The sequence below is a fragment of the Tinamus guttatus genome, unplaced genomic scaffold (genome assembly GCF_059628265.1).
Source record: "Tinamus guttatus ecotype Peru unplaced genomic scaffold, ASM5962826v1 Tinamus_guttatus_pri_ptg000226l, whole genome shotgun sequence".
NCBI classification, from domain to species: Eukaryota; Metazoa; Chordata; class Aves; order Tinamiformes; family Tinamidae; genus Tinamus; species Tinamus guttatus.
The window spans coordinates 633,414-657,209 of NW_028288760.1; the positions used below are offsets into that span (position 1 = coordinate 633,414).

The following is a 23,796-nucleotide window of genomic DNA, read 5'->3' on the forward strand; positions in this document are numbered from 1 at the left end:
GGACACAAGGGACAGTGCCCATCCAATGTAGGTAGAAAAATCTCCTTAGACGCCCACCCGGCGCCCCTCACCCCTGTTTCCAGCACCTCTGCACAGCCACTGTGCACCAAGCTGGGGAAGAGGCCGAGTCGTTGCACATCAAAACACCCTCCATGGGAAACTCTGCTTGGGGCAGGACGGGGAGCGCTGGGGCTCCTGTTCCCATGGAAAGCACAGGGCTCTTTTTTTTTTCCTGTTATACAAGATGAAACCACAGGGATATAAATGTCGCTGCCTCTTTGAGAGCATTAATGAAAATAAACCCATTTAATAGTTTGCAGATGCCATTTCTGTAAACCTAAAAAAAGCAGGGAATAAATATTTCTTCACTAAATATCTATATGTATATATATATTTGAAAACATTCACGCCTGATCTTAGGGCCCCTCCTTTGCTGCGCTCTTGGCAACTCGTCACAGAGCGTCCATCAGTGCCAGAGCCTCACGGAGCCGGGACACAAACTGCACCCATGGAAGGAGAACAGGAGGGAGGCAGTTTTGTAATCTAAGCTCACTCCCTCTCTCCTTTTTTATTTGTACATTGCAATTACTTGTAACAAGATCCACAGTGGATTTTTTTTTTTTTTTTTGCATGTCTATGTTTTGGAAATTTTGTAAGATTTTTTTTTTTTTTTTGTAAAAACAACTCTTGTGAAATAATGGAGAAATAAATATTTTACTGAGTAGAAACGTGTCTGCGCACGTGATGGGGACGTGGCCTTTGCCTTGCTGGCCGTGGCTGGGAACGTCCCCCCACCTGCCCTGGGCAAGTGACTGCTCCAGGGCAAGGATGAGCAAGGAGGGAAACCCACGAAACCAGCCACCTTCCAGCCTGCAAGGGCTCCGGGCAAGGGTTTCTTCCACCGCGTTGCCGCAGCCGAATTTATAGGCATTCTTCAGGCTCGGAGACCTGGAGCTGGCATTCCGAGGGGATGGAAATTTGCCTCCAGGGGCACAGAAAGCTGCTTGACGAAGGCCCCCGCGCTATAATTAATTGCGGGGCCTTTCCAGCCCCACATGGTTTTGCTGTGGGATCAGCCCCAGGGGCTATTGAGGGAAGGGGGTGCTGTGAAGGTGGCTTGGGGTGCTTTGCCCCTTGGCAATCTCCCTATCCAAAGGGAGCTTGGAGCCTGCCCTGTGCAAGCGTTCCTGCAATGGGAAAGCATTACCACCATTCCCAGCTTCTCCATTGCAATCCAGGAGCTCGTGGTGGGCACTGCTGCGTGCCCAGGTTGGCATGCCAGCTCCGGTGCCCACACCCGGGCAGCAGCATCCCCTTTCACACCCAGAGCATCTCCCTGGGATTTGGAAGGGGGACCAAAGCACCCGTGGTAGTTGGGCACCATGGAGGTTTTATCCTCCAGGTCTCTCCAAAAAAAAAAGCTGTTGGGAAACAGGGTGGAAATTCAGATTCTGCATGAATAACTAGTTACATGGTAAGAAGCATTAGGATAGACACAACCGATCAGCTTGTAGATTGGCAAAGGCTTCCCAGGCCCAAACCCCACATGCGGGGCACGGGGCATTCAGCCAGCGCAGAAGGGACAGGGTGGCCAGACCAAGATGACTCCAAATAGCCCAGGGTGGCCGAAGCCAGCGCTGCCTGCAAAGAGCTCCAGGACCTCACGGTGCTCGAGCTATAAAACAGCAGAGGAAACGCAATGAGGAGAGGTGCAAAGAAGCGCGCGGGGCGAACGGGAGCCTGGGCTGCTGCAGAGGCAGCTGCTGTCAAACAGCGGAGCGAGCGGCAAGAATTACGAGGGAAGGATGAGAAAAGTAGGCAGAAGGTGTCCTTACAACCGCCGTGGAAACCCGCAGCACGACTACAGGCTGAAATCCATTGATCCGGGATGTTGTGGAGATCAAAGATATAAAGTGGATTCAAAGAGGGTTAGAAAGTTAATGGGGGGTGGATCTCTGTGTCAGTGAAAAATGGCAGCAATTCAAATGCGTGTGCAGAAAATTGCTGTCCTGCTGATTTCCAGAAGCCGGGAGGGCTCGTGTTGCCAAAGGATACCCTGTATGTGCCTTGCTCCTTGTACCTGCCTCCGTTTTTCATTTCTCCTTGCTGCTGTCAGGGCGCTAAGAGGTGCCAAGCCAGTGCATCCGTATGTAATAACATTCCCATTGTCCAGGGGTGCCCAGCACCAAAGCCCAAAACTTAAAAAACAAAACAAGCAAACAAACAAAACCCAACCCACCCACCCCCCCCCCCAAAAAAAAAAAAAAGAAAAGAAAAGAAAAAGAAAAAACTCCATCACTTCTAGCTCTTTGTGGAGAGAATTTGGCTCTGTCCCTCTTCCTCCTCATGGGGAGGAAAACAAAGCACAGACACACTGTAAAGACCTTGAAGGGGGCACAAATCTCCCTGGTGCATCACAAAATTCTCTGTGGCCTCCTGGTGCCAGGTGGGCAGCTCCAAGGCCAAAGGAAAGGGGAAAGATCTCAGCACAGCGCTTGGCTTTACTGCCCCATTTCTGCTGCTGTTTGTGGTGGTCACCCAAGGGTCCCCAGCGTTCTGCAATGTGAAAGCAGGGCCAGAAAGCTGGTGTGCACAAGAGAAGGCCCCCAAAGCCTTCCCGGTCTGCTTGACAAGCCGCAGTCCCCAAGCACCAGCCCCTTAAGCGCTGCCAACTGCTTCGTGCCGCTCACTCTGTAACCGCTTATTTACTCATTTAGTAAATGACATGTAGATCGTGATGGTCATTCGCCCAGCCTCGTGCCTCACCCCAGGCAGAGGATGTCACCCAAGCATCACCCTCATGTCCTCAGCATGCGGCCAATGCAGAGCATCTCTCTGGAGGACATCCAGCCCTGTTAAAAGTCCCTTAGAAGCGACGGGTTTGCAGATCCCCGGGGCAGATTGCTCCGGTGACTCATTAGCGTGGACCGCAGCAAATATGTCCCTTATTTCCTGCCCGAGCTGTCCAAGCTTCAGCTCCAGGGAGATCAGCGGGTTTCGACCCCAGGCCGCTGGCTCCCAGGTCTCCACACGGGACTTCCAAGGGTTCTGCAAAGCAGAGGATGGGCAGGTAGAGCGGGTTGCAACCCACCTAGCAGGGTCTGCACTCCACGGGGAGCGACTTGCGGCGAGGAGGCTGCAAAGGAAGCAGAGCTCAAAGGCCCTGTGCGACTTCCTTTGGTTTTCCAGCACAGAGGGATATTTCTCCTCCTATGAAGTGGTCTGTCACGGGCTCATCCACCAGAACCAGCCGAGAGCTTTCCGAGGGAGAGCTGGTGTCCATCCGCACACCCGGCTCTGCTTGGGGCTGGGGGGCCGGCTTGCGGGATTGTTGTTTGCAAATTGTGTTTCCTTCCCTGCAACATTTGCTCTTCAAGCAGCTGACTCCCAAATGGCAGATTGCAGCTGCTGGAAGGACTTTCCGGCACCCCCTTTCTTTGCTCCTGCCCTCACGGCCCTGGAGCCGCGCGCAGCTTCGCGGTCGATGAAAAGTTGAAATTTGCCCCTGCGATTTTTTTAAACGAAAACAATTTTGTATTGTCATCAGCCGCGGCAGCGAGACAAAACAGAGCTCACATTTTCCAGCGAGCCGGGAACTACAAGGATGCCAGGCCGGATTTTCCCCTCCAGGATGACTTAGACAGACATCTAGTGGTTAAAACATCCTTCCTCCCGCTACTGTGTCACCGAGTCCTCTCCCTCTAGTGGCAAGGGGAAGACCCCAGGCCCCGGGAACCCCCCTGCTCTTGGATGCTGCAGAAACACGTGCACGTATGAGAGGGACGTGCTGCCTGCTGGCAGCTGGGGACCTCCTGTCCTGACCACCCCGGGTTCCGCACTCGGTCAGTAACGAGCATCTCCACCCTGCAATTAGTATTTCGCTCGTTGCCGCTTCAAATCCCAGAAGGAAGCAAGAAGGGAAGTCTCCGAGAAGCAGCTCGGTCCTGGCCACGGCTGCTGGTGCCGCGCTCCGTGACGCCTGGGAAGGAGCGGGGAGGCGAGGAGGGCTCTGCAGCCGAGCTGGAGCGAGCGGGAATCGCGGCGTGGAGACACGCGGGAAGAGCGTCGGGAGCGCCTGCCCCTCCACCACGAGCCCTCCCGAGGCCACGGGCCCATTCCACGCAGTGTCGCGGGTGACCCCAAGGGCAGGAGCCCGCGGCCCCCTGGAAGGGGCTGGTTGCGGGTAGGAGGAGGGTGCCGGGGCTCCCCGAGCCGAGGCGCTCCCGGCCGGGCCCGCTGCCACACGAGGGTGCTGCAGCATCGCGGACGGAGCGCGGGGGACACCGGCCCTCGTGGGGACGCGGGCACCGCTGGGGACCCGGAGGAGCCCAACACGCTCTCCGTGTCACCTCCCTGTGCCCCACGGCAGGCGGACGTGCAGGCAGCAGCAGGGTTTGCTGGGGGGGAATTTCCCTCATTCCCTGTTCCAACTAGCAGGGCTTGGGAGACCCCCCGGCTCCTCTCCAGGCCTGACCCCACCAGTCGCAGCACCTGGGACCCCTCAGCACAGCCCAGCTCCACATCCTGCTCCACATCCGCACCAAGCAGCCAGGGATCCTCCGCGCAGCTCCTTCCTTCCCTGGGAAAATCCCTGCTGGGCACTTGGTCACAGACCAGCCAGGACTTGGTGCAGATCCGAGCGTCGGGAGCGCTCACGTGGACAGTGGAGCGGGAATGAGCTGGTAGCCCAGGATGAGCTGCTTCACCCCACGGCCACCCCTGTCACCGCCAAGCAGAGGGGCCCATTGCAAACAGGGCACATCTCAGTCTAGCTCCAGAGCCACATAGGGAAAAGCCCCACGGATGAAGCTTTCCAGGTGCCAACATCACCCTTGTGAAGGCTGGAGACCATCCCTGCTCCAAGAGAGCCTCCCCGCGGATCAGGAATCCAGGGGCTCTGCCAGGCCGTGTGTTATTTGGGGAATACAGTGTACTGAGAGGCAGCTGCACAAAAGCAGAGGGACAAGGAAAGCTGGTAACAGCCACAGCATGGCCCCGCGCATGGAAACACCGCTGGCCTCTCCGGAAGGGATCCGGGGCGCGGGCAGGGAACGCCCCGCTGCTTTGGATCCTTTTTCCGCAGGGGAGGAGCTTGGCACGTGCTGGTGGATGATCCCCATCTCCTTGAGGGAGGAAAACAGACATCCAGCTCCATCACCCACCTGTCCCCACCACGTCCCGGGTGCGATCCCGCTTTCCAGGGGACGCTCCGACCCATTTTGTTTTGGGGAGCTCCTGACAACGCCCGGGGCCAATCGGGCCGCCTAGCGAAGGGTCAGGCTCCCTCCTGCCTCCCACAGACCTCCACAGCATTTCAAAATAAGCGCAGTGCTTGGGCCTCTCTGAAGTTTGCCTTGCGGGCTTTTTCTGTTTGTTTTTTGGAGCCGGGAGAGTTCACATTCCCAAGCTTTTCCCTGCAGCCAGGACAGCAGGGTTTATTTTTTTAATAAAAAAAAAAAAAGGAGAGAGAGAGAGAAGAAGAAAACAGAGCTTTGCATGTAATCCCAGTTTCCCCAGGCAGGGCTTCAGCCCCAGGCACCAAGTAGGGAGTTTCAAGGAGCCTCAAAGAGCTGGCACCTCTGCGGGCTGGGGTTTTCTGGAGCCCAACTTGTTCCTCTGCCTGCCCAAGCCTCAATCCCAGCTTCACCTCTGAACACAGCAACACGTGCTGGAGAGAGCCCACTTTATAAAGCTGCCTCCTCTGTTATTTGAAAGCAAAAAGCACCGAGGGGAACAGAAGTCTGTCACACGGAGCCGTTTTGCCCATCTTAATCAGCTAACATGCACAGAGATAGGGCAGCACCTCCCAAACACAAAGGGTTTAAGAAATTAGGGGGAAAACAGGGAAATGAGGGTTCCACAAGGAAAAGGAGAGGGCTGCTGACCTTGAAAACACGAGAGGCTCCACAACAAGTCACAAGCACAGGAAGGAGAGCAACCACATCTTACCTGAACCTCTCCAGCCCTGCAGGGTTTAGGCACCATCCTGGCTCCGCAGGAAAGAGATGCCTGGCAGGCAGGGCACAAAAAACCCTCCCTCCAAGCAAACCTCCTCCTCCTGCCAACAGTTTTTAGGGAACTGGGATGGGGACGAGCCAGGTGAACTCCAAACTGCACAACAACCTCCTGCTCTGAGAAGCACGGCCATCTCACAAGCCTCGCTTCCCAGCTCTGCTAAATTGCAAGGATCAGCACACCTGGAAGGACACGCACACCTGGAAGGACACACACACCTGGAAGAGAGATTCTCTGACGGGCACGTGGGCCCAGCGGGATGTGCTGGCTCTTTCTGGAGTCCTGGGGCACTCTAGGCTTGCGCTGGGTTTTAGCTAAGCACTTTGCAGCCTCTTTCCACGAGGCTGGGACTGGCCCCAGCTGCTGTCCAGCTGCATCAGCTGCTCCCCAAGGAAGGATATATCTGCGTACAATAATTTGTTTTTATTGGGAATATTCGCTTCCTGCCACCAAGATGCACGTGCAGCAGCAGAGAAACATACAGGAGTTTGAGGCCTTGTTGGTCATGTGAGGAGGGGGAAAAAAAAAAAAGACTTGTTAAAAAGGGAATTATACAGATATCTGTTGAGACAGGGTAAATGAGAAGTGGCCAAAAGCAAACTGCCGAGCCTGCAGTATTCCTGACTCTTGGCACAAGGACTCTGCTTCCCCTGGAAGAACACAGAGCTCTCAGCTCCAAAGCTGACCCACACGTTAAGTCTGAGGCCCCATCTACCCTGAGAGCAGGAGTTGCTGCACGGAAGCTGTTACCCAAGCTGGACAAGTGTTCAAGAGCATCAGTGGGAGCTGCAGTTTCACCCCTTGGTTTGTGCCGACGGGCTCACAGTGAGATCTTGGGAAGAGCATCTCGGGACAGGTGGCTTAAGGAAGAGCTTTAGTGCTCAGGACAGGCGGAAGGGGAATCGCTTTCCTGCTCCTTCTGGTTTTCCTCTGTGATTTTAGTAAAGCCTGCCTTGCCCTCCAAGCCGGGAGGAGGCATCGAACACCAGCAGCTTCCTCATCCTTCAGAGGGGTGCTCCATCGTGTGCTGCTGTTTGCTGGACCCACTCTTAGCGCTGCAGGACAGCTGCACAGCAGAAACGCTTACGGGTTCTGTCATCCTGCACTGTGCTGGTCCCAAACCCTGTAGTCCAGCACAGCTGCTTTCACCCAGCGCTGTGGAACAGCGGGACCATCCTCCTCCTGCTGGGGCACAGCGTTGGGAGAGCACTCAAAGCCACTCTGCTCTTTTCCAGAGCTTTCAGCAGACACCCCTTGCTCCGTGCTGCGTGCGGCGCCGCAAGAGCGGACAGCAAGAAACAGTGGAAAGAAAATACCCCAAAAGCTGTCACGGCACATTCCCTGAATAGCTACAGAGAAAGGCTGCAAACAGAAGAGGAAAAAATGTCCTGCCTGCCCAGAAGCACTTCCAAGTACGACAGGCATGTGGATGCGGATATGGCTCTTAAGAGCAAGCTTTGTGCACGCTGCAACACTGCTTTGTGTGAGCACCCCAATCCTTCCACGACGCTCCCTTTCTATGTGGGTCCAGCTCTGCAAGGGCAGAGCAGTTTCGGCTGGCTACCTGCATCCTGCCACGAGGAGACGGAGACCAAAAGCTCGGAGCAGCCTCTCTCCCTTGCTGCCAGCCTGCGAGCAGGGCTGCATGCAGAAATACACCGGTACCGTTCGTTTGCAGAGCACCGATGCCCACAGCTCGAGCCGTAGCAAACAGAACGGCATCTGCTGCTTCCCAGGACCTGCCAAATCCCGGCCACGTCCTCAGGGCAGCCTCACTGTGAGGGGTTCCTGCCTCTGGGGAGACTCCGCGGCTCCTCCTGGAACAAAGCTGCGTTTCTTGGCATGAGACAAGAGGATGGACCGGAAGCGACGAGTGCTGCTCCGGCTTCGCCACGGCACCGCTGGGGTTTAACCTTCCGCGTTACGCGTCCTGGCAGACACCTGTCCTGCCTCCCTCTGCCTCCTCACAAGCAGACAGAGCTCATAACCCCCTTTCTTCCCTGCAAACCAAAACTGGCCTAAGAATCAACCTGACCAAGGCCCCCAAGCCAGGCTCAATGAGGTAGTTTTGTTTTATAACCCTTCCTCAGTTACTATTGTGTTGTTGACTTTCTTCTGCACCAAGAGTTTTGCAGTGGGGACCACGTTGGCTTTTCCATCCCGATTCATGGGGTATTATTGACCAAGGGGAGAGGGCACCTCGTCCTCTTCTCAGTCCTCACATGAGGCTGGGCAATTTCTCAGGGAGCCTCCTTTCCTCCAATGAATCCTCCTTATCTGGAGACACATATATGTGCTGTGCTTCCTCCCTTCCCATCCCTAGCCAGGTTGAGGGCCACTTGCCCTGGCGGCCCCTTCCTGCTCCAAAGGAAGAGTGTCCCCTGCTCTCTGTAGGTTTCCCTGCCAAGCTGCAGGATGCAGCCACCAGGACGCTATTGGGAACTGCATGGTGTGTCCCTGCAGTGCAGGGACACACGCACAGACGAGGGCACATAGAGCTCCCGGCCCAGCTGGGGAAATCTTTGTGCTGAAGCAGCAGCAGAGAGCAGGAGGAGCGGGCTCCCTCTCGAGGGTTTGGGCACCCAGCGTGGTTCGGCGTTACCAGTACGGGGTCGTTGCAAGGAGGATCTGCAGAGCCATGGAGAAGCAGGGCAGCTGGGCCACGCTGTAGGCCACGGAGCGCGTGGGCGCCTTCAGCTTCAGCAGGTAGGCCACGGTGTGCACGAGGCGCCCCGCGCAGAAGGTGAAGAAGTGGATCCTCGCCACGGCAGGACTGGGCTCCAGCAAGGAGTAGACGGCTCCGAGGAAGAGGAAGGGAAAGATGTTCTCCATGTCATTGCGATGGGCCCTGAAAAGAGAGACATGCTTGTTCCTTGCCTTCCTGCTGCCTCCCATCCTTTCACAGAATCATAGAATGCTGAAGGTTGGAAGGGACCTCTAGAGATCACCTAGTCCAAACCCCTGCACACACAGGGTCACCTAGAGCACGTGGCACAGGACTGCGTCCAAGCGGGTTTGGAAGATCTCCAGAGAAGGAGACTCCACAACCTCTCTGGGCAGCCTGTTCCAGTGCTCTGGCACCCTCACTGTTAAAAAAAATTTCCTTAAGTTCCTGTGGAACTTTTGGTGCTTCAGTTTGTGGCCATTACCTTTAGTTCTGTCGGTGGCCACCACTGAAAAGAGGCCGGCCCCATCCTCCTCACTGCCTCCCTTGAGGTACTTCTAGACACTGCTCAGGGTCCCCTCTCAGCCTTCTCTTCTCCAGCTGAACAGGCCCAGCTCCCTCAGCCTCTCCTCATAGGGCAGATGTTCCAGGCCCCTGATCATCCTGGTGGCCCTGCGCTGGACTCTCTCCAGCAGCTCCACATCCCTCTTCTACTGTGGAGCCCAGAACTGGACACAACACTCCAGATGCGGCCTCACCAGGGCAGAAAGCCCAGCCGTGGGAGTGCGGGCAGCCCTCTTCTCCGCTGGATGGGGTGGGAGCACTGTCCGAAGGAGTTCGATTCCCCCTGCACGCGCAAGCAGGGAGATTTCACCCCCACAGTCTTTCTTGAGGGGCTGCCGTGCTCACAAAGCTGCGCTGAGCTGCCCCGCGTGTCTGAGATGCCGCTGCCGTGATGGATGACAGCTCAAGGGGGAGAGTTTTTAAATAAACAGAGCAAAACAAAGACCCCGCATAGCTGTGAGAGCTGCAGGATGGCGAGGCGCCAGCGCGACATGGCCCCAGATGTGTACGACAGCCTCCAGGCTGCCATTTCTGCAAAGGAGAAACTCCCGGGATAGGAATTTTGCTCCTCTTTGAAGGCATTTCCAAAGGAGACGGGTAAGAGTTGGCCCCGAGGCCCCTCTGTGCCCACGTGTGGCGCCAGCATCGCTCCGCTGCACCGCAGCGACACGAGTGAAAGCTGTGAAACGGGTTGTGCAATGTCCTGTTTACTCACACGGAGCCAAAGCCTGCGCTCCGAGCGCTCCGCTTGAGCGCCCGCCAACCCCAGAGCGATGGTACCGCCTGGAAGCGCCTGTGCGACGCGTACACATCACCGCTACCAAAATAACAGCAGACCGTGTTTACTTAGGTTGTGGCCCTTCCTCTCCCAAGGCAAAATCAATAGGGTTGCCTCAAAGGGCCTCTTTATGACAGTCATCCCCAGCCTGTCCTGTGTGGATGGGGAGGTAGGAGACTCGGAAATCCCTGTGAAAACTGGTCCCCAGAGCAGTGTGGTTTTCCTCATGCTTCAAGTCTCTCCACCTTTCTTTATCTTGTTTTCTTACAATGCAGGAGGTTTTTTCCAGGGAAAATGTTAGGCAATTTATTCCCTGAAATAAAGATTACATATTTATATATATATATGTATACACTGCCTGCAGGCTGAGATGCCTTTGCTCTTCTTCTGGGTAAGCTAAGAGAAGTGGCTGTGAAGTTTTATGATGCTCAGTCACAGCTCATTAGCGCAGATGCAGGCTGGAACAGACTTGGCTGAAAAAATGACTTAAAAAAAGAAAAAAAAAGGAGAGGAGGGCAATATTGTAACCCCCATCCTGGCGCTGCAGTCAGCTTCAGGGAGGAGATGCCCAGGCACCCATCCTGGAAACAGCCCAGAACTCAATTTCACCATGTCAAGGTTGGTCAAAGGTGTCTCAAAACCTTCAAGCCCAGGTTTTTGGAGGGCTCTGGGTGATCCTGTCCCTGTCATTCCAGCTCCTTCCCAAGCAGGATGGGCCTGTGTGAGCAGGGCTCTCCTGGCAGGCCCCGGTCCCGCCGCTGGCCCTGGCCTCGCTGCGCACAGCGGTGCCGGGGGGACGGGAACGGAGGCTCCGGGCCGGCAGCTGGTTCCCATCACCGCGTTGCACAAAACAAACTGTGCGCCGGGCTCCAGGAACGCTGCGCAGGGGCCTCGCCGCCTCCCTTCCCACGCCAGAGCCTGCGTCAGCCCCCGGCCCGGCGGGGCCAGGGCACCTGCGGGTAAATATTTTACCTCAGCCATTCCCAGCCCTGGCTCTGCTGGAGCGTGGGACGGACGCGGCGGCTCTTTGCAACCAGAGTATTTGCCTCAAGGCCCCTCAGACCCCCATCGCCCCCTCAAAAGCCTCCGTGGTGAGGAAACACGTCACATCCTGCGCTGATGCCACCACCCGCCCCTGCACCCGAGCCTTCTCCAGCAAAAAGAGGGCCAGGAACAGGTTTTCTTTGGATTTCAGCTCCGCTGGGAAACGGCAGCTATCCACACCGTGTCCAAACACGGACCCCTGAGGACTGAGCCATGGCAGAGGATCAGCAGGGCGGGAAGCAGAAATGGAAGGAAGGGGAGGAGAAAGGAACGAAAAGGAGCTTGTCACGCCAGGACTGCCACGTAGCCAGGGACCTCCTCAGCCGGCGAGGGGGGAACAGGCTGCCCCCAGCTCCGCAGAGCCAGCAGCTCCAGGTAGCTGCGTTGCAGCTCCCCATCCTTCCCCTTAAGGCTTGAAAGGAAGGTCCTGCTTCACCTTTGTTTGAAGAAAGCCCTGTTTTTTCTTTTGTCTTTACCAGGCTTGTGTACAAGTTAGCAAAGACCCACCCTGAGTTCTTTAAATCCCAGCCTTCCCCAGGACTTTGTTGAAGCTCCAAGAATTTATTTGCTTGGAAGTTTGTGTTTTCTGCTTAATGAAAAGTGGACTGCTATTATTATTAACAATATTGTTTCATTTTTTCCTAGCGAGAGAACCTCCTTCTGGGGTCGGGGGCAGCAATGCAAGAAGCTCAGGGCTCAAACACTCTGGGTTTTCACCCTGAGGAAGGGGGAGCCTCACTGAAGAGTGGGACTCACCTCATTTGTGGGGCAGAAGTTACTGCCTCCGTGTCCAGCTTCTTCTCAGGTTTCCAAACCACACTGGGAGCAGCCACACGCTTGCCAGTCACAATCTGATTGTGCCGACTGAGTTAAAAAGTATTTGGGGGGATTTGGGGTCCTGAGCAGGGCACAAGGAGCCTTGGGGTTTGGGTAGAAGACAAAGCCAAGGAAATTACAGGACCTAGGAAGAGCTGAACCGTGCTGGAGTTGGCCAGCAGCCCCTCAACCTGAACCCTTCCGTGCTGTTGCTTCAGCACACACCACGATCCCATTAAACATTAAGCTGATGCATGGGATCTTGCCCTGGAGCTCCAGCCGTTCAACCCATCTGGGTAATTACTTAGCTAATGAGCCTTGCAGCCTCTCTCTGCTGCTTTGGCAGCAGCCCTGCACCCCGCAGCGCCCCTCACCTGCGGCACCGCTCCACGTCGGGGTCCTCGCGGTAGTACTGCAGGCCGCCGTTGCGCAGCGCGTCCTCGGGGTTGGCAAACGCCTGCAAGACACCGTTGCCACGGGAGGGCCGTGAGGGGACACGCTCCATGCGGCTGTTTTTCACATGCTACTTTAAAACGGTTGAGCAGAGACCCCTTCAGTGCCTTACGAGATGCTCAGGTCCCTTCCCAGGCCAGAAGGGCAGTCTGTCTGGCCCGTACACAACAGGTATTTGGAGGAATAACCATTAAAGGTCTGTCTCCCGTCGTGTTTGCGCATAAAACTTGCAAGCTCAGGCCTCGCTGGCTGTAGCATTCAGAGCTGAAGAGAGATTTTTATGTTGCATGAATGTTAAGGAGATGTCAGGATAGCATCATCCATTATATTTACTGCAAGAGGCCCTAACAGCAGCCAGAACTGGGAGTTTCCACTCATGCATCCTCCTCCCTCTTCTGATAGTTTATAACGTTTTCAGGATCTTTACAGGCTGAAGTTTTGCCCTCATTTTTTTTTCTCCCTGCCTAAGGAGACATTTCAGCCACTGCTTTGCATCATCTTTCACAAACCCAAGTGCAATTGCACTAATATATCAGAGGCAAAATGCAAGCTCCGGGGACCCAGCGCGTTTTTCTAATCTTTTGAAAAACCCACCTCTGCTCCCGGAACAGATCCCAAACCAGGGGCTTCAAGGGAGCTCCTGGGCTTCCTTTGCTTCCTTTCCTGGGCTTTCCTGATCCCAGTCCACTTCTCCCTGTGCAACTGCTTTAAAGGAGACTTTTCCAGCCACCATCAGATCAATTCTGGAGCAGGGCGCACAACTTGTAGATGCTCAACGCAGCATCCGAAATCATCAAAGGGACAGATTAGCTAATCCAGCTGAGACAGAAAATTCCCTGGCTGCTTTTTTGACAGCAATAGTTAGTGAGGAAAACAAGGCCTGAGGGAATCATATCCAAAACCAATAACATCACAAATAAAAAGGATTTATACAAGCTCCCCACCTATGGGAAGCTGTTCCGTGGGGACCTGGCTACACGCAACAGGTTGACTTCACAGCCTGGAAAAGTCCCTAGCACTTTCTTTAATCATGCTCCAAGCCCAGACTTATCCAGGACTGGGCATCATTCAGAAACACAAGCGAAAAAGTCAAATTGGGCAGTGTTGATGGTCCAGCACAAAAAGACCCCTCTCTGCATTATGTCCAAGAGCACAAATATCTCCCTTCCACTTCAGTGATGCAGCTGGAAATACTTTTAAACAGTTTTTGCCGACAGTTGAGTTTTGCTACGAGATCCAATTTGGCTGCAGGTGATAAAATACCGGATTAACCCAGCACACGCACTGCAGCCAGAGTCCCCAACCTCGCTGCATTTCTCTCTGTGCCCAAGAATTATTTTCTCCAGCTATTGTTTTTATTTCCCCCAACCTTCTGTTCTCCTGGGGCATTCATGCAGGGATTCAGCCTCCAAAAGCACAAAGCTTTTTCTACGCCACAGGAATCGTTTCTTGCAACTCAAGGTTTTTTCTTAAACCTTTTAGACTTTCCTCCTGTTCTTCCAGACACAGAAAATCCACTGTAAACAGCGTCTCTTTCCAGAAGCAGCTTACCTGCATGCCATTTTAGAGCTGAAGTTGTTATTTAGATTAGGATTCAGAAACGATAAACATCAAGCTACAGATGGTAGAAACAAACAAAAAGAGCCAAAGAAAAGCGAGATATTTATCTGCTGCAGCTCTAAAACAATATTTGCTTTCAACTTGAGTTGAATAAAACTTAACTTGCTTCAGTAAGCCTTGTCAGCCTTTAAAGGATTAAAATCAGAAAGGACTTGCAAAAAAACCAAAACAAAACAGAAACCTATGGAAAAAGCCAGAAAAGGAAAGGAAGGAAAAGGAAACTGGAACTTACCTTCTTTCTGAGCCTTACTTGTCCCGTAATGATGGCAACAACGTACATTTTTAAAATCAAGACCGTGCTGTAGAACATAAATGACTTAAACACTTCATTTTCCATCATTTTGGGGAAGACGAGGAGACGCTCTGCTGTCTGCAGCGGTTACAGACGCTGGAGTTTTTCCTTCTGCTCCGGGAGGGCTCTGCGGAGGGGGGAAGGAACAGCAGTGCTGAAGCACAACGCAGGCTATGGCTCTTTTCTCATGGAAAGCCCACGGCCCCAGGACTCCCCTTGAGGCCAGCGAGAAGCAGAGCTCCCAGCGAGCACAGCCCGAGCGGAGGGAGCAGAGTGATGCGCCCGCTGCCACCAGCAACGCGGGGACCTCGTGCCTTGTGCTGGGACACGACCCTCTTGGCCACGGGGGCCCAGAAGCATCAGCCCGGCCACAATTCAACCTCCCTCCCTAGGAAAGATTAAATAACGCGTTGCCCCGTGTGCTCTTTCTGCACGCAGCAGGATGGAGCTGCAAAGAGCATCAGCTGCCCAGGAGCAGCGCGGGCTCTGCTCAACCCCAGCTAACGAGGTGATTTATTGCGCAGCAATTGGCAGGAGGAGGAGTTAGGAAGAAGGTAGGAACCTACCTAAGCTGCATCCAGCCTCGGGTTCCTCTGATCCGTCCCCAGCTCCCGCAGCCCTCCCAGTGCTCCCCAGTCCCGCCCAGCGCTGGTGGCCAGTTCCCAGCAGAGGCAACCGGCCCTCCCCTTCGTAGCCACCTGCGGGGGAAGAGGGGCCAGGGCTGCTCCCTGCACTAGTCCTGGCTACACGTTCTGCTCCAAGCATCTCTCCCGGCTCCACATTCTGCTCCGAGCATCTCCTGCCTGGAGGGAGAGCCCCCGTGCTGACCTGCCTCGAGGCACAGCCAGGCAGGTAGCAAAATGCAGGGTATAAATGTGGAAATAAAAAGCCACCTGCCCATCCCCAAATGCAGCTAGTGTTGCTTCTGGCCAAGAAAGAGGTGTAGAGTGCTACAACTTCATTCTCACTCTAGAAAGTGGCATTTGGATTTAGAGCTGGCTTCTTCCAGCTATTGAACACTTGGGAAGAAAGAGCAAGAGCCAAGTCTCTGCCCAGAGAACCGCAGGGAGGCTGCTCCTCGGAGGCAAGTTTAACTCCTTCCACAGCCCTGGCCTGGGCGCCAAACCTCCTGCAGCGCAGGAACGGACACGAGCTCTCCTCACTTGGTTAATACTGAAGGGCTGGATTTGGGGTTCGATTCCTTTACACTGAGAGAGAAAAAGAAAAGAAAAGGCTTATTTCAGGCATATGAAAAATTCTAGAGATTGAGTGGAAAATGAACAGGTATTAATTGCTGCTTTAAAAACAAAACTTTTTGATTCACAGAAAGCCCTTCAAGCAACTTGCAGAGCAGGATGGTTTGTCCTTTGCAAACCAACCTATCCAAGTGTTGGTACTTCCAGAACTGGTTTTCCTCACATTTTTTTAACAGCCTATTGGGCAAAGATTATCAACCGCAGCCATGCCAAGAATGACCAAAGAAATCAAACAGAAACATCACACATAGCCCAGGACCAGTGCTCAGGTCCTGTCGCTACAGACCAAGGAATGGGACACCCAGGCAGAGTCCTCTGCCCATGAGAGCCTTTCAGCCCGGGATGCTGGGGCGAATTCGAGGCAGCCTCATTTTCTCCCGAGGTCGGGGCTGGGAAGGAGGTTGTGTCGCTGGCAGCCGCTGCGCGTGGGCAGCCTCGGCGCGAGCTGCCTGCTCTGGCTGTCGGCCACGGCGGGACTTTCTCCTGCGCCCGTCCAGCCCAGACTTCCTTCCTTCCTTCCATTGAACTCGCCGACCTCCACAACCCTTTGCTGCAGGGCAGGGCAGAGCCAGAAGAACTCCTCTGAGTTCTTGCAAATACTACAAATTCTCTACATTTACCTTTGAATTCGCCCTGCTGCTGCCGCGCTGCAGTGTCTATGGGGCAAGGCTGCAAACCCAGCGGTGCAGTTCCTGCGACGCGCAGCTCCGCAGGGTCCCAAACGCGCAGCGGGCCGTTGCAGGCCCCGAACGCTGGATTTCGGGGGCGAGCTCCGCGCAGGCGGCCGCGCTGCAGGCGGAGAGGCGCAGAACAAGCCCGCGCAGAGCCCAGCGCGGCGCTCGGCAGCGAACGCCTCCGGCCGCTGCTCGCAGGGGTCGGATGGGGGAACCAGGAGAGGCAGCAGCTTCACGGCCACGTGGATTCAAGTATCAGATACTGCAGCGGGGATGTTCACCCTGGAGCCCAGCCCTGCGTCCCACCAAGCTGCCTCCGAGTCCCACACGCGCTTCCCTGGAGCAGAGCTTACTTGGCCATCACCAAGCAGAAGCAGTTCAAGGCAAAGCCTCAGCCCAGACACCTTTTGCTTCCTTTTTCCTTCTCTGGTTATAAGGAGCAAACTCACAGGACAGAAGGCCTTGGTGCTCTGAGGAACAGACCTGCCTGCAGCAGGGAGCAGGACTATCCCAGCCCTTCTCCAGCTCTCCTGGAATCCTAGAACCAGGACAGGCAGATGGACTCTTCACCAACACACTGTGCCCTCCATGCAGCTACTCCTGTTTTTACCAACCGAGGATCAAGCCAAAATCCAGCCTCTTTTCCTCCTTTTCTTTTCTTCTTCTCCTCTTTCTCTTCCTCGTCTCCCAAGGCAGCCCACATGCCTCCCTGAGCAGCAGAAATATGTGCAAGCTTGGTACCACCTGCAGACAAGCCAGGACTTCTGCTAGCCGGAAACACAGACAGATTTTGCCCTCCTCAGCATTATTCAAGTTTTGGCAGGAACCCCTGGACAATTTGCACCAATAACTGGCACAAATTTAAATCAGGTGCAATGATCAAAAGAGAGTTTGTTCAGGCTTACGCCCTTGGAGCACACCCAGGCCCACGTGTTGTGGGTGATGCTTGGGCTCTATCACGTACAAAAACCTGCAACGGGCAAAAGAAATTTTTTCTTCCACATATTAATGTATTTCTTTTGAAAAGGTTAAGATTAGTCAACAACTAAGAGTGACCCTAAGAATCTGGGTGAGAAGATGAAAGGTTTTGCTGACAGAGGAACTGAAGGAATGAAAAGATTTGTTGGAGATGCTGGAAAAGGCAGAAGGAATGAAAAAAATCATGGGAGATGCTCAAGAAAAGTACTTAAAAATAGAAGCCTTTACTACAGATCCTGCTTTGAAAGAATTATTTGGAGGAATTCTGCAATAAATATCATTCTCCGCTCCCATATGGGGAGCCATTTATTCAACCAGCTGATTTATACTGCTATATTAAAACAGCCAGATCAGTTTTGTTTTTCACTATTGCTAGGGGGTTTCACTAATGTCGGGGAATTTCCTGGTGGCAGCAGGACCTACATGAGAGGGCAGGTTGGGCAGCAAATCCTTGGCAATGGGATATGGATGTGTACGTGACCTGGACTCCAACCCGTTCTCAAAGGGCAGCAGATGCCTTGGGCAATTACGGCACTGATTCCCCACGGTTTCCCCAAATGAGCAATTCCATCTCCCAAGCTCTGGTTTCAAGTAAAGGCATGAATTGTGCAGCTGCTTATTAAAGAGAAAGGTGCTCTGCCTATGGACGCTTAAGCCTGCACAAAAGGTCACACCAAAGTGGTGGTGACTTAACCCTGCCATGATGCATCATCTTCCCCTGCACTGAGGGAAGGAAATCCCATTTTTCCACGTGCAACCAATTCCCCAGACTCCCAGGCTCCTTGCAGCAAGCAGGACTGGAGGAGGCCACAGCCTGCAAAGCGATTCAGCAATGAAGGCATCAGCAGTAACATCTCCTGAAGCAAACGGGCTGGTTCTGCCTCTCTGCAAGCTCAGATTTTGTCTGTGTTGAGTTTTAAAGCATTATCCCCACAACTCTGTTCCTGGAGCCACTTCTATGAGTGGCCCCATAAATAAGGAATATATGATTAGCCTCTCCCAACTGGTTTTTCATACCCAGGAAGACCAGCTTTATGGTGTGTGGAGCAGGAGACCTGGGGCAGACACAGGGTTGTGGAGGCTCCAAGTCTAAGGCAGAGACAGGCCCTGCAGTGACTTGTCTCCTGCCTCCTGCTCCATCCGCTCATCCCTCCTGCCTCCCTAGGCTGCTTCCCTGCTCCCAGCCAAGCCGGGATGCACCCTCCATCCCTCCTCACCACGCTCAGGAGCTGCCCCAAGTTGCTGTGATCACAGAGGTGGCAGGGGAGTCGCTGCATCCCTCTCTGGTGGGCTGCGTCTCTCAGTCACGTTGCAGCAACTCGAAGTCTGTTTCTCCTCCTAAGAGCTGGATCCCATGAGCTGTAAACAGGCAAAACCCACTTACACTACTGCCCAAAACCAGGGAGTTTCCCAGCCAGGCTGAGAGGGAAGAAAAACAAATCGTGCTGAAAAAAAATCAAAAATGGAAAATATTTCTCTAGACTTTACCACACATTTGGAAACCTACAAAAAAATTAGAGATGTGTTGGTGGAATGTGCTGAAGGGAGCTCTGTGCAATGCCATGTGCATTGCCCTTGGAAGTTAAATATAGTTGGTGCTTATTTTCCAAGTCCACCATGAGGAAAGTGAAGGAAAAATGGGGGCATGTTACCACCCAGAGCAATTCCCTGACTCTGTTGCGACCAGAATTTGGCCTGGATGATGGAGCAAAGCAGAGAAGCCTCTCTGAGCTACTCCGCAAGCAGTGATGCTTGGATGAGCTGTTTGAAGATTCCTTCCCTATCTGCACGAGCCATCAGCGAGACTCCTCCGGAGCCTGCCCGGGCCCCACATCTCGGTTGCCCTCCGGCCTTGCTGGCCATGGCCGTGCGTCCATGACGTGGCTGCTTCACCCGGTGTTTATGCCACCATGGCTGCGCTCTGCAATCCTCTGCGGGGAGATACATTTTCGGTACAAATATTTACAGAACAGCAGAACGTATCTGTCCAGCAGGACACGTTTCTGTTGAGAGTGCAGCCAACTGGGCCAAAACTGCACAAGAAGCTCCCTTATTAGCGGGAGAGAAGCAGCATTTGCGTTGGGAGGCATCTGCCCCAGGATCAGGAGCTTGCCCAGCCATAGCAGATGGTGGTGACCCTGGTTTCGAGGTGGGACAAGCCCCCGTGGGGCCAGGTGAGGCTTCCTGGCCACATCCACTATCTGGTTCATTGAGTCTTCAGAAGTCGAGGATTAATTTAAGCTCTGAATCACCAAGTTTAATTCCCTTTCCTGAGAAACTGTTGTCATAGATGATCTAACTTTTGATAATTACATACGTCGAGTCACTTTCCAGACATTTAAAATTATATTGCTTCCTGGGACAATGACTCCCACAGTGAAACATAAATTAAGATGCCAGTATTGCTGTGCTTCCTCCTTGGCTCATTTCATGGCCAGAGAAACAGGGGCTTAGGAAGAAGCTCTTGCTCAACTCGGTTCAATCAGTCCCTTGCTTATATATACAGGGCTGTGAAATCACCGCTTGCTCATCCTTATCATAGTCCCTTTCCCTTTCATTTCTTCTTCCATGCTTGGATTATCTAGTGATACTTTCACCCCAGTGCTGAATCAAGTAGATGAGCAGTCCCTGACTCCCAGCTGGTTTCACCCCTTGCTCTTTAACCACCCTTGGCCTTCTACTGTTTTGCTTGGCTTTAAAACCCTGACGCATCCTGGGCAAACCAGTCCTCACTGTGGTGGTGTCCAGGATGATGCCACACTGAGTAATTTGTGCTCCAGAGGGGCTACTTCCAAGCTGAAGGAATTCCAACTACGTTCTTGAAGAGGACAGACCAGGGACACTCACTCTATAGCCATAGATCTGGCCAGGTCACCTCCATTCCTTTGGTGTCCTTCACTACTCTCCAACACGGTGTCTTTCTTGTTATGCTTTTACCATGGATCTAACATTAGTCTTTTCAGAGCACTCCCATTTCCCTGTTTTCAAGTCTTTCCAAACCACTGCTAGCCATGGGGTTCCCAGCACTCAAATACACACCTTAACAATAGCTGGAAACTAAAACCCTGCAGGCAATTGCCAATCACAGCAGCAGCCGTTTTTCTCCCTGTTATCTCCTGGGAAAAGAATCCAACATTTTCAGACCCCTTCCTGACTCACCATCATTACATAACATCTATTAATCTGTGGCTTTATCTAATGTATGAGAATGACACTTTGCTCTTTGTCCAGATGAGGAGCATAAGTTTTCCTCACAAAGCACTTGAGCTGGACATCGCAAAAGCGATATAATTAAATATAACTAAATACAACTCAGCACTCTGTTCCTTTGGTCCTGCATAAAACGGAGGGTCATGTTTCCCACCACTCAGACTTGGTAACAACTGCTTATTTATCTGTTGTCAATGAGCGTGTCCCTCATCCCATCAGAGAACAAATGCAGACATTTGTCTGCAATTTGAGGCTGGATTCTTCAGTTCACAATTTCTGCTGTAAAACAAACTAAGCAATCCAGCAAGAACCTGCAAAAATCCAGGATGCCACTTTTTCCACCAGCAAAAGCAGCAGGAATAGTTCCGTGAATTCATTTTGCAGAAGGTTAGTGTGAAACCAGAACGACATCCCCAGTAAAGGAGTGACCAGCCTTGGCAGGGCAGAGTTCTACCCCTGGGCAGTGCTTCTGTAAGAATAAACACGGGCAGGCTGCAGAGAATATTGTCCCCCTTGAAAAATGGGCCTGAGACTGTCAACTCCAAGAGGCCACATGCAGTGGGACCTCCTCGGGCCACACCAAGCAGGGTTCTTTCCAGCTGGCTGCTCAAGTCCTTCATTGTTTAGCTGAGGCTGTTGCACAACAGCATGTGGTGTCGGGGTGTCGCTTGGACTGGAGTCTGTCTGAAGAGATGCTGCTCTGGGTGTTTTCTTGAGAGTTGTCCTCAGCACCAGGGGCAGAGGAGACAGCCCCCAGGTCCGAGGTGGGCTGGAAGGCTCCGTCCGGAGCCTGCGGGAGGACGGAGCAGCCCCGGAGGAGCCGCCAGGCTGGGCGGCTCTCACGTGCCAGGCCTCTGCCGACAAGGAGCGCGCCGTGCTGCCCACGGCCGCGCACGGACAGGAGGACGCAGGGGCTGCCCCGTGCCGCAGCCTCCCCGCCACGCGGCCCGGGAAACCTCCTCGGCGCCGTCTCCAGAGCTTTGGAACTGCCGCTCGCCTCTCCCAGCCCAGCACGGAGCTCGGATCAGGAGCCCGCGCTGCCGCGCCATGGTCTGCTGGCTCCTGCTGTTCTCTGGTTACACCTCCTTGGAGGCCTACGACAAACCAGGAGCCCGAGGAGGCACCGCTCTCCTTGAGCCCTTCCCAGGCCACTTGGTGCCCTTCTGCCTCACGACAAGCTCAGCATCCCTCCAAAGGGAGGACAAACCTCCTATAACACCAAATAACATCCTTTTTCCTGGTGAATCTACTTATCCCTCAAGGCTAGAGCTGATTAAAACCAGGCAGAGGCTTCACTCAGCCATGAGTTAGAGCCAGAGGGGCAGGAGTACCAGAGGCGCCACTCAGAATAGCTGCTGTACAAGGCTAATTTAGTGACTGTATTTACTGCTCTGCCCCAGGAGAGGAGGCAAAGAACAGGGCGTTTAGTTTTGCAAACCTCAAGCCAAACGCAGCGTGTGATTCTGGTCCAACCCCCAAACTATTGATTGCTTTTCAATCCTCTTTCACTTAAGGGTCCCGAAGCACGGGATGGTGATGCCTGGTGAATGACACCACCACCTTGACCGAAACACAGGCCACGGGCCACATCAGGGAGCCATGACTGCAGTAAAAGCAGCATAACTCGTGTCCTGTATTTAATCAAATATAGCTCCTTAATCAAATTTAATCAAATTGAATATTTAATCAGATTTAGATTTCATCCCCAAGCTATTATTCACAACAGAAATCAAGTTTTAGAGTAAAGATGGGGTAGAGTTTTACCTGTTATTTCCTGTGCACTCAATAACAGCTATTGCCACATAAATCAGAGAGGCTCACGTGAGAGCTATTCAACCCCAGCTGCTTCAAAGCCTGGAGAGAAAAACCGTAAGGCAGATCCCAGACTGGAGCCCAGTCAAAGCCAAACAGGAACAGTCTCCAATTTCAGATTCTGGGCTCAATTTAAAAAAAAAAAAAAAAAAGGCAAGACTGAGAAGGTGAAATCCAAGTCTCACCACATCCCTGTTTTACCAATGAGGAATTTAAAGCACAAATGTGCTACTCAGAGCCGGGTGACAGGCCAGACCCACTGAAGTCCAAACATAGCCCCAGATCTAATCACTAAACCACCAGGATGTCTGCGCCCCGAGTGTTTAGTTTACAAGTCAAAACAGAGCCTAACTGCCAGCATCCACGTGCAACCCGATAGCTCACCTAGTAGCTCCATCGCTTGTGCTTTGTCCTTGCTCGTCCTGCGCAACACAGACCTGGAAATCTGAACCCAGGGGCTATTATGTCTGAGCAGGAGCAGAGCCAGCTCTGCGGGTGAGAGGGGGAAGAGGCCAGGGGAGACCTGGGGAGCCCGCAGGCTGGTTCGTTTTCATAGAATCATAGAATGCTTAGGGTTGGAAGGGACGTCTAGAGATCATCTAGTCCATCCCCCTGCACACGCAGGGTCAGCTAGAGCACGTGGCACAGGACTGCGTCCAAGCGGGTTTGAAGATCTCCAGAGAAGGAGACTCCACAACCTCTCTGGGCAGCCTGTTCCAGTGCTCTGGCACCCTCACTGTTAAGAAATTTTTCCTCAAGTTCCTGTGGAATTTTTGGTCCATTTCCTCTAGTCCTATCAGTGGCCACCACTGAAAAGAGACCAGCACCATCCTCCTCACTGCCTCCCTTGAGGTACTTATTAGATCCCCTCTCAGCCTTCTCTTCTCCAGGCTGAACAGGCCCAGCTCCCTCAGCCTCTCCTCGCAGGGCAGACGTTCCAGGCCCCTGATCATCCTTGTGGCCCTGCGCTGGACTCTCTCCAGCAGCTCCAGCCCACCACGTGCCTCCCTCTGTCACCGACCTGCAAGGTGACACGTGGCTACCGTTTATCTGCAGCTGCATCAGGGTGACACCACTGAAGCTGCTGGTCCCCTTGCTGTGCACCAGGAGACCCCCATTTCCCAGTCCGTTCTCCCAAAAGCACCAGTGCTTAAACTCGTATCGGTAACTGCCTCCAAGCTATCCCTGAACCTCTTAACTTCCAGCACCAAAACTCTGAGATCTTGGAGAGTGTCTGTGGTGTGAAAATCCAGTCCAGAAATAGGCACTTGTAAAGATTACCCAAGTACAAACTTACAAAGGTTGCTACCCTCAGAGCTTCTCATGAAAACAGTCCTGGTTTCTCCTGTTCTCCTGGTGAAAAGAAACTTCCAGTTTTTTAACAAAGCCAAAGAACTGCCTCCCTCTCCATGTTATTTTGCTGGAGGAGAGCAGCTTTGCAGAGACTGTCAGCATTCGCCGTGGCCAAATAGCAAAGTTATCACTGATAAATCATTAAACTGCTGTATGTTGTCTGGGTAGGGAGGTCCTGCACCAGCACAGACCAGGTGAGGCTCTGCTCCACGTCACTGTTGTCCCTCCTGCTCCCGGTCCCTGCCTCCTGCTTCCACAGCACAGGG

The 23,796-nt window shown here is 53.4% G+C and overlaps 1 protein-coding gene across 1 annotated transcript; it reads right to left on the reverse strand.

The window, feature by feature from the left end:
• Positions 1–8,613: 8,613 nt before the first annotated feature.
• PTGES (prostaglandin E synthase) lies at positions 8,614–14,842 on the reverse strand. Its single transcript, XM_010211184.2, has 4 exons — positions 14,814–14,842; positions 14,188–14,374; positions 12,257–12,339; positions 8,614–8,863 (listed from the first exon to the last, which is right to left on the reverse strand). Exons 2-4 carry the CDS (start codon positions 14,293–14,295, stop codon positions 8,614–8,616), a joined length of 441 nt encoding a protein of 146 aa, XP_010209486.1. The 5' UTR covers positions 14,296–14,374; positions 14,814–14,842.
• Positions 14,843–23,796: the final 8,954 nt, after the last annotated feature.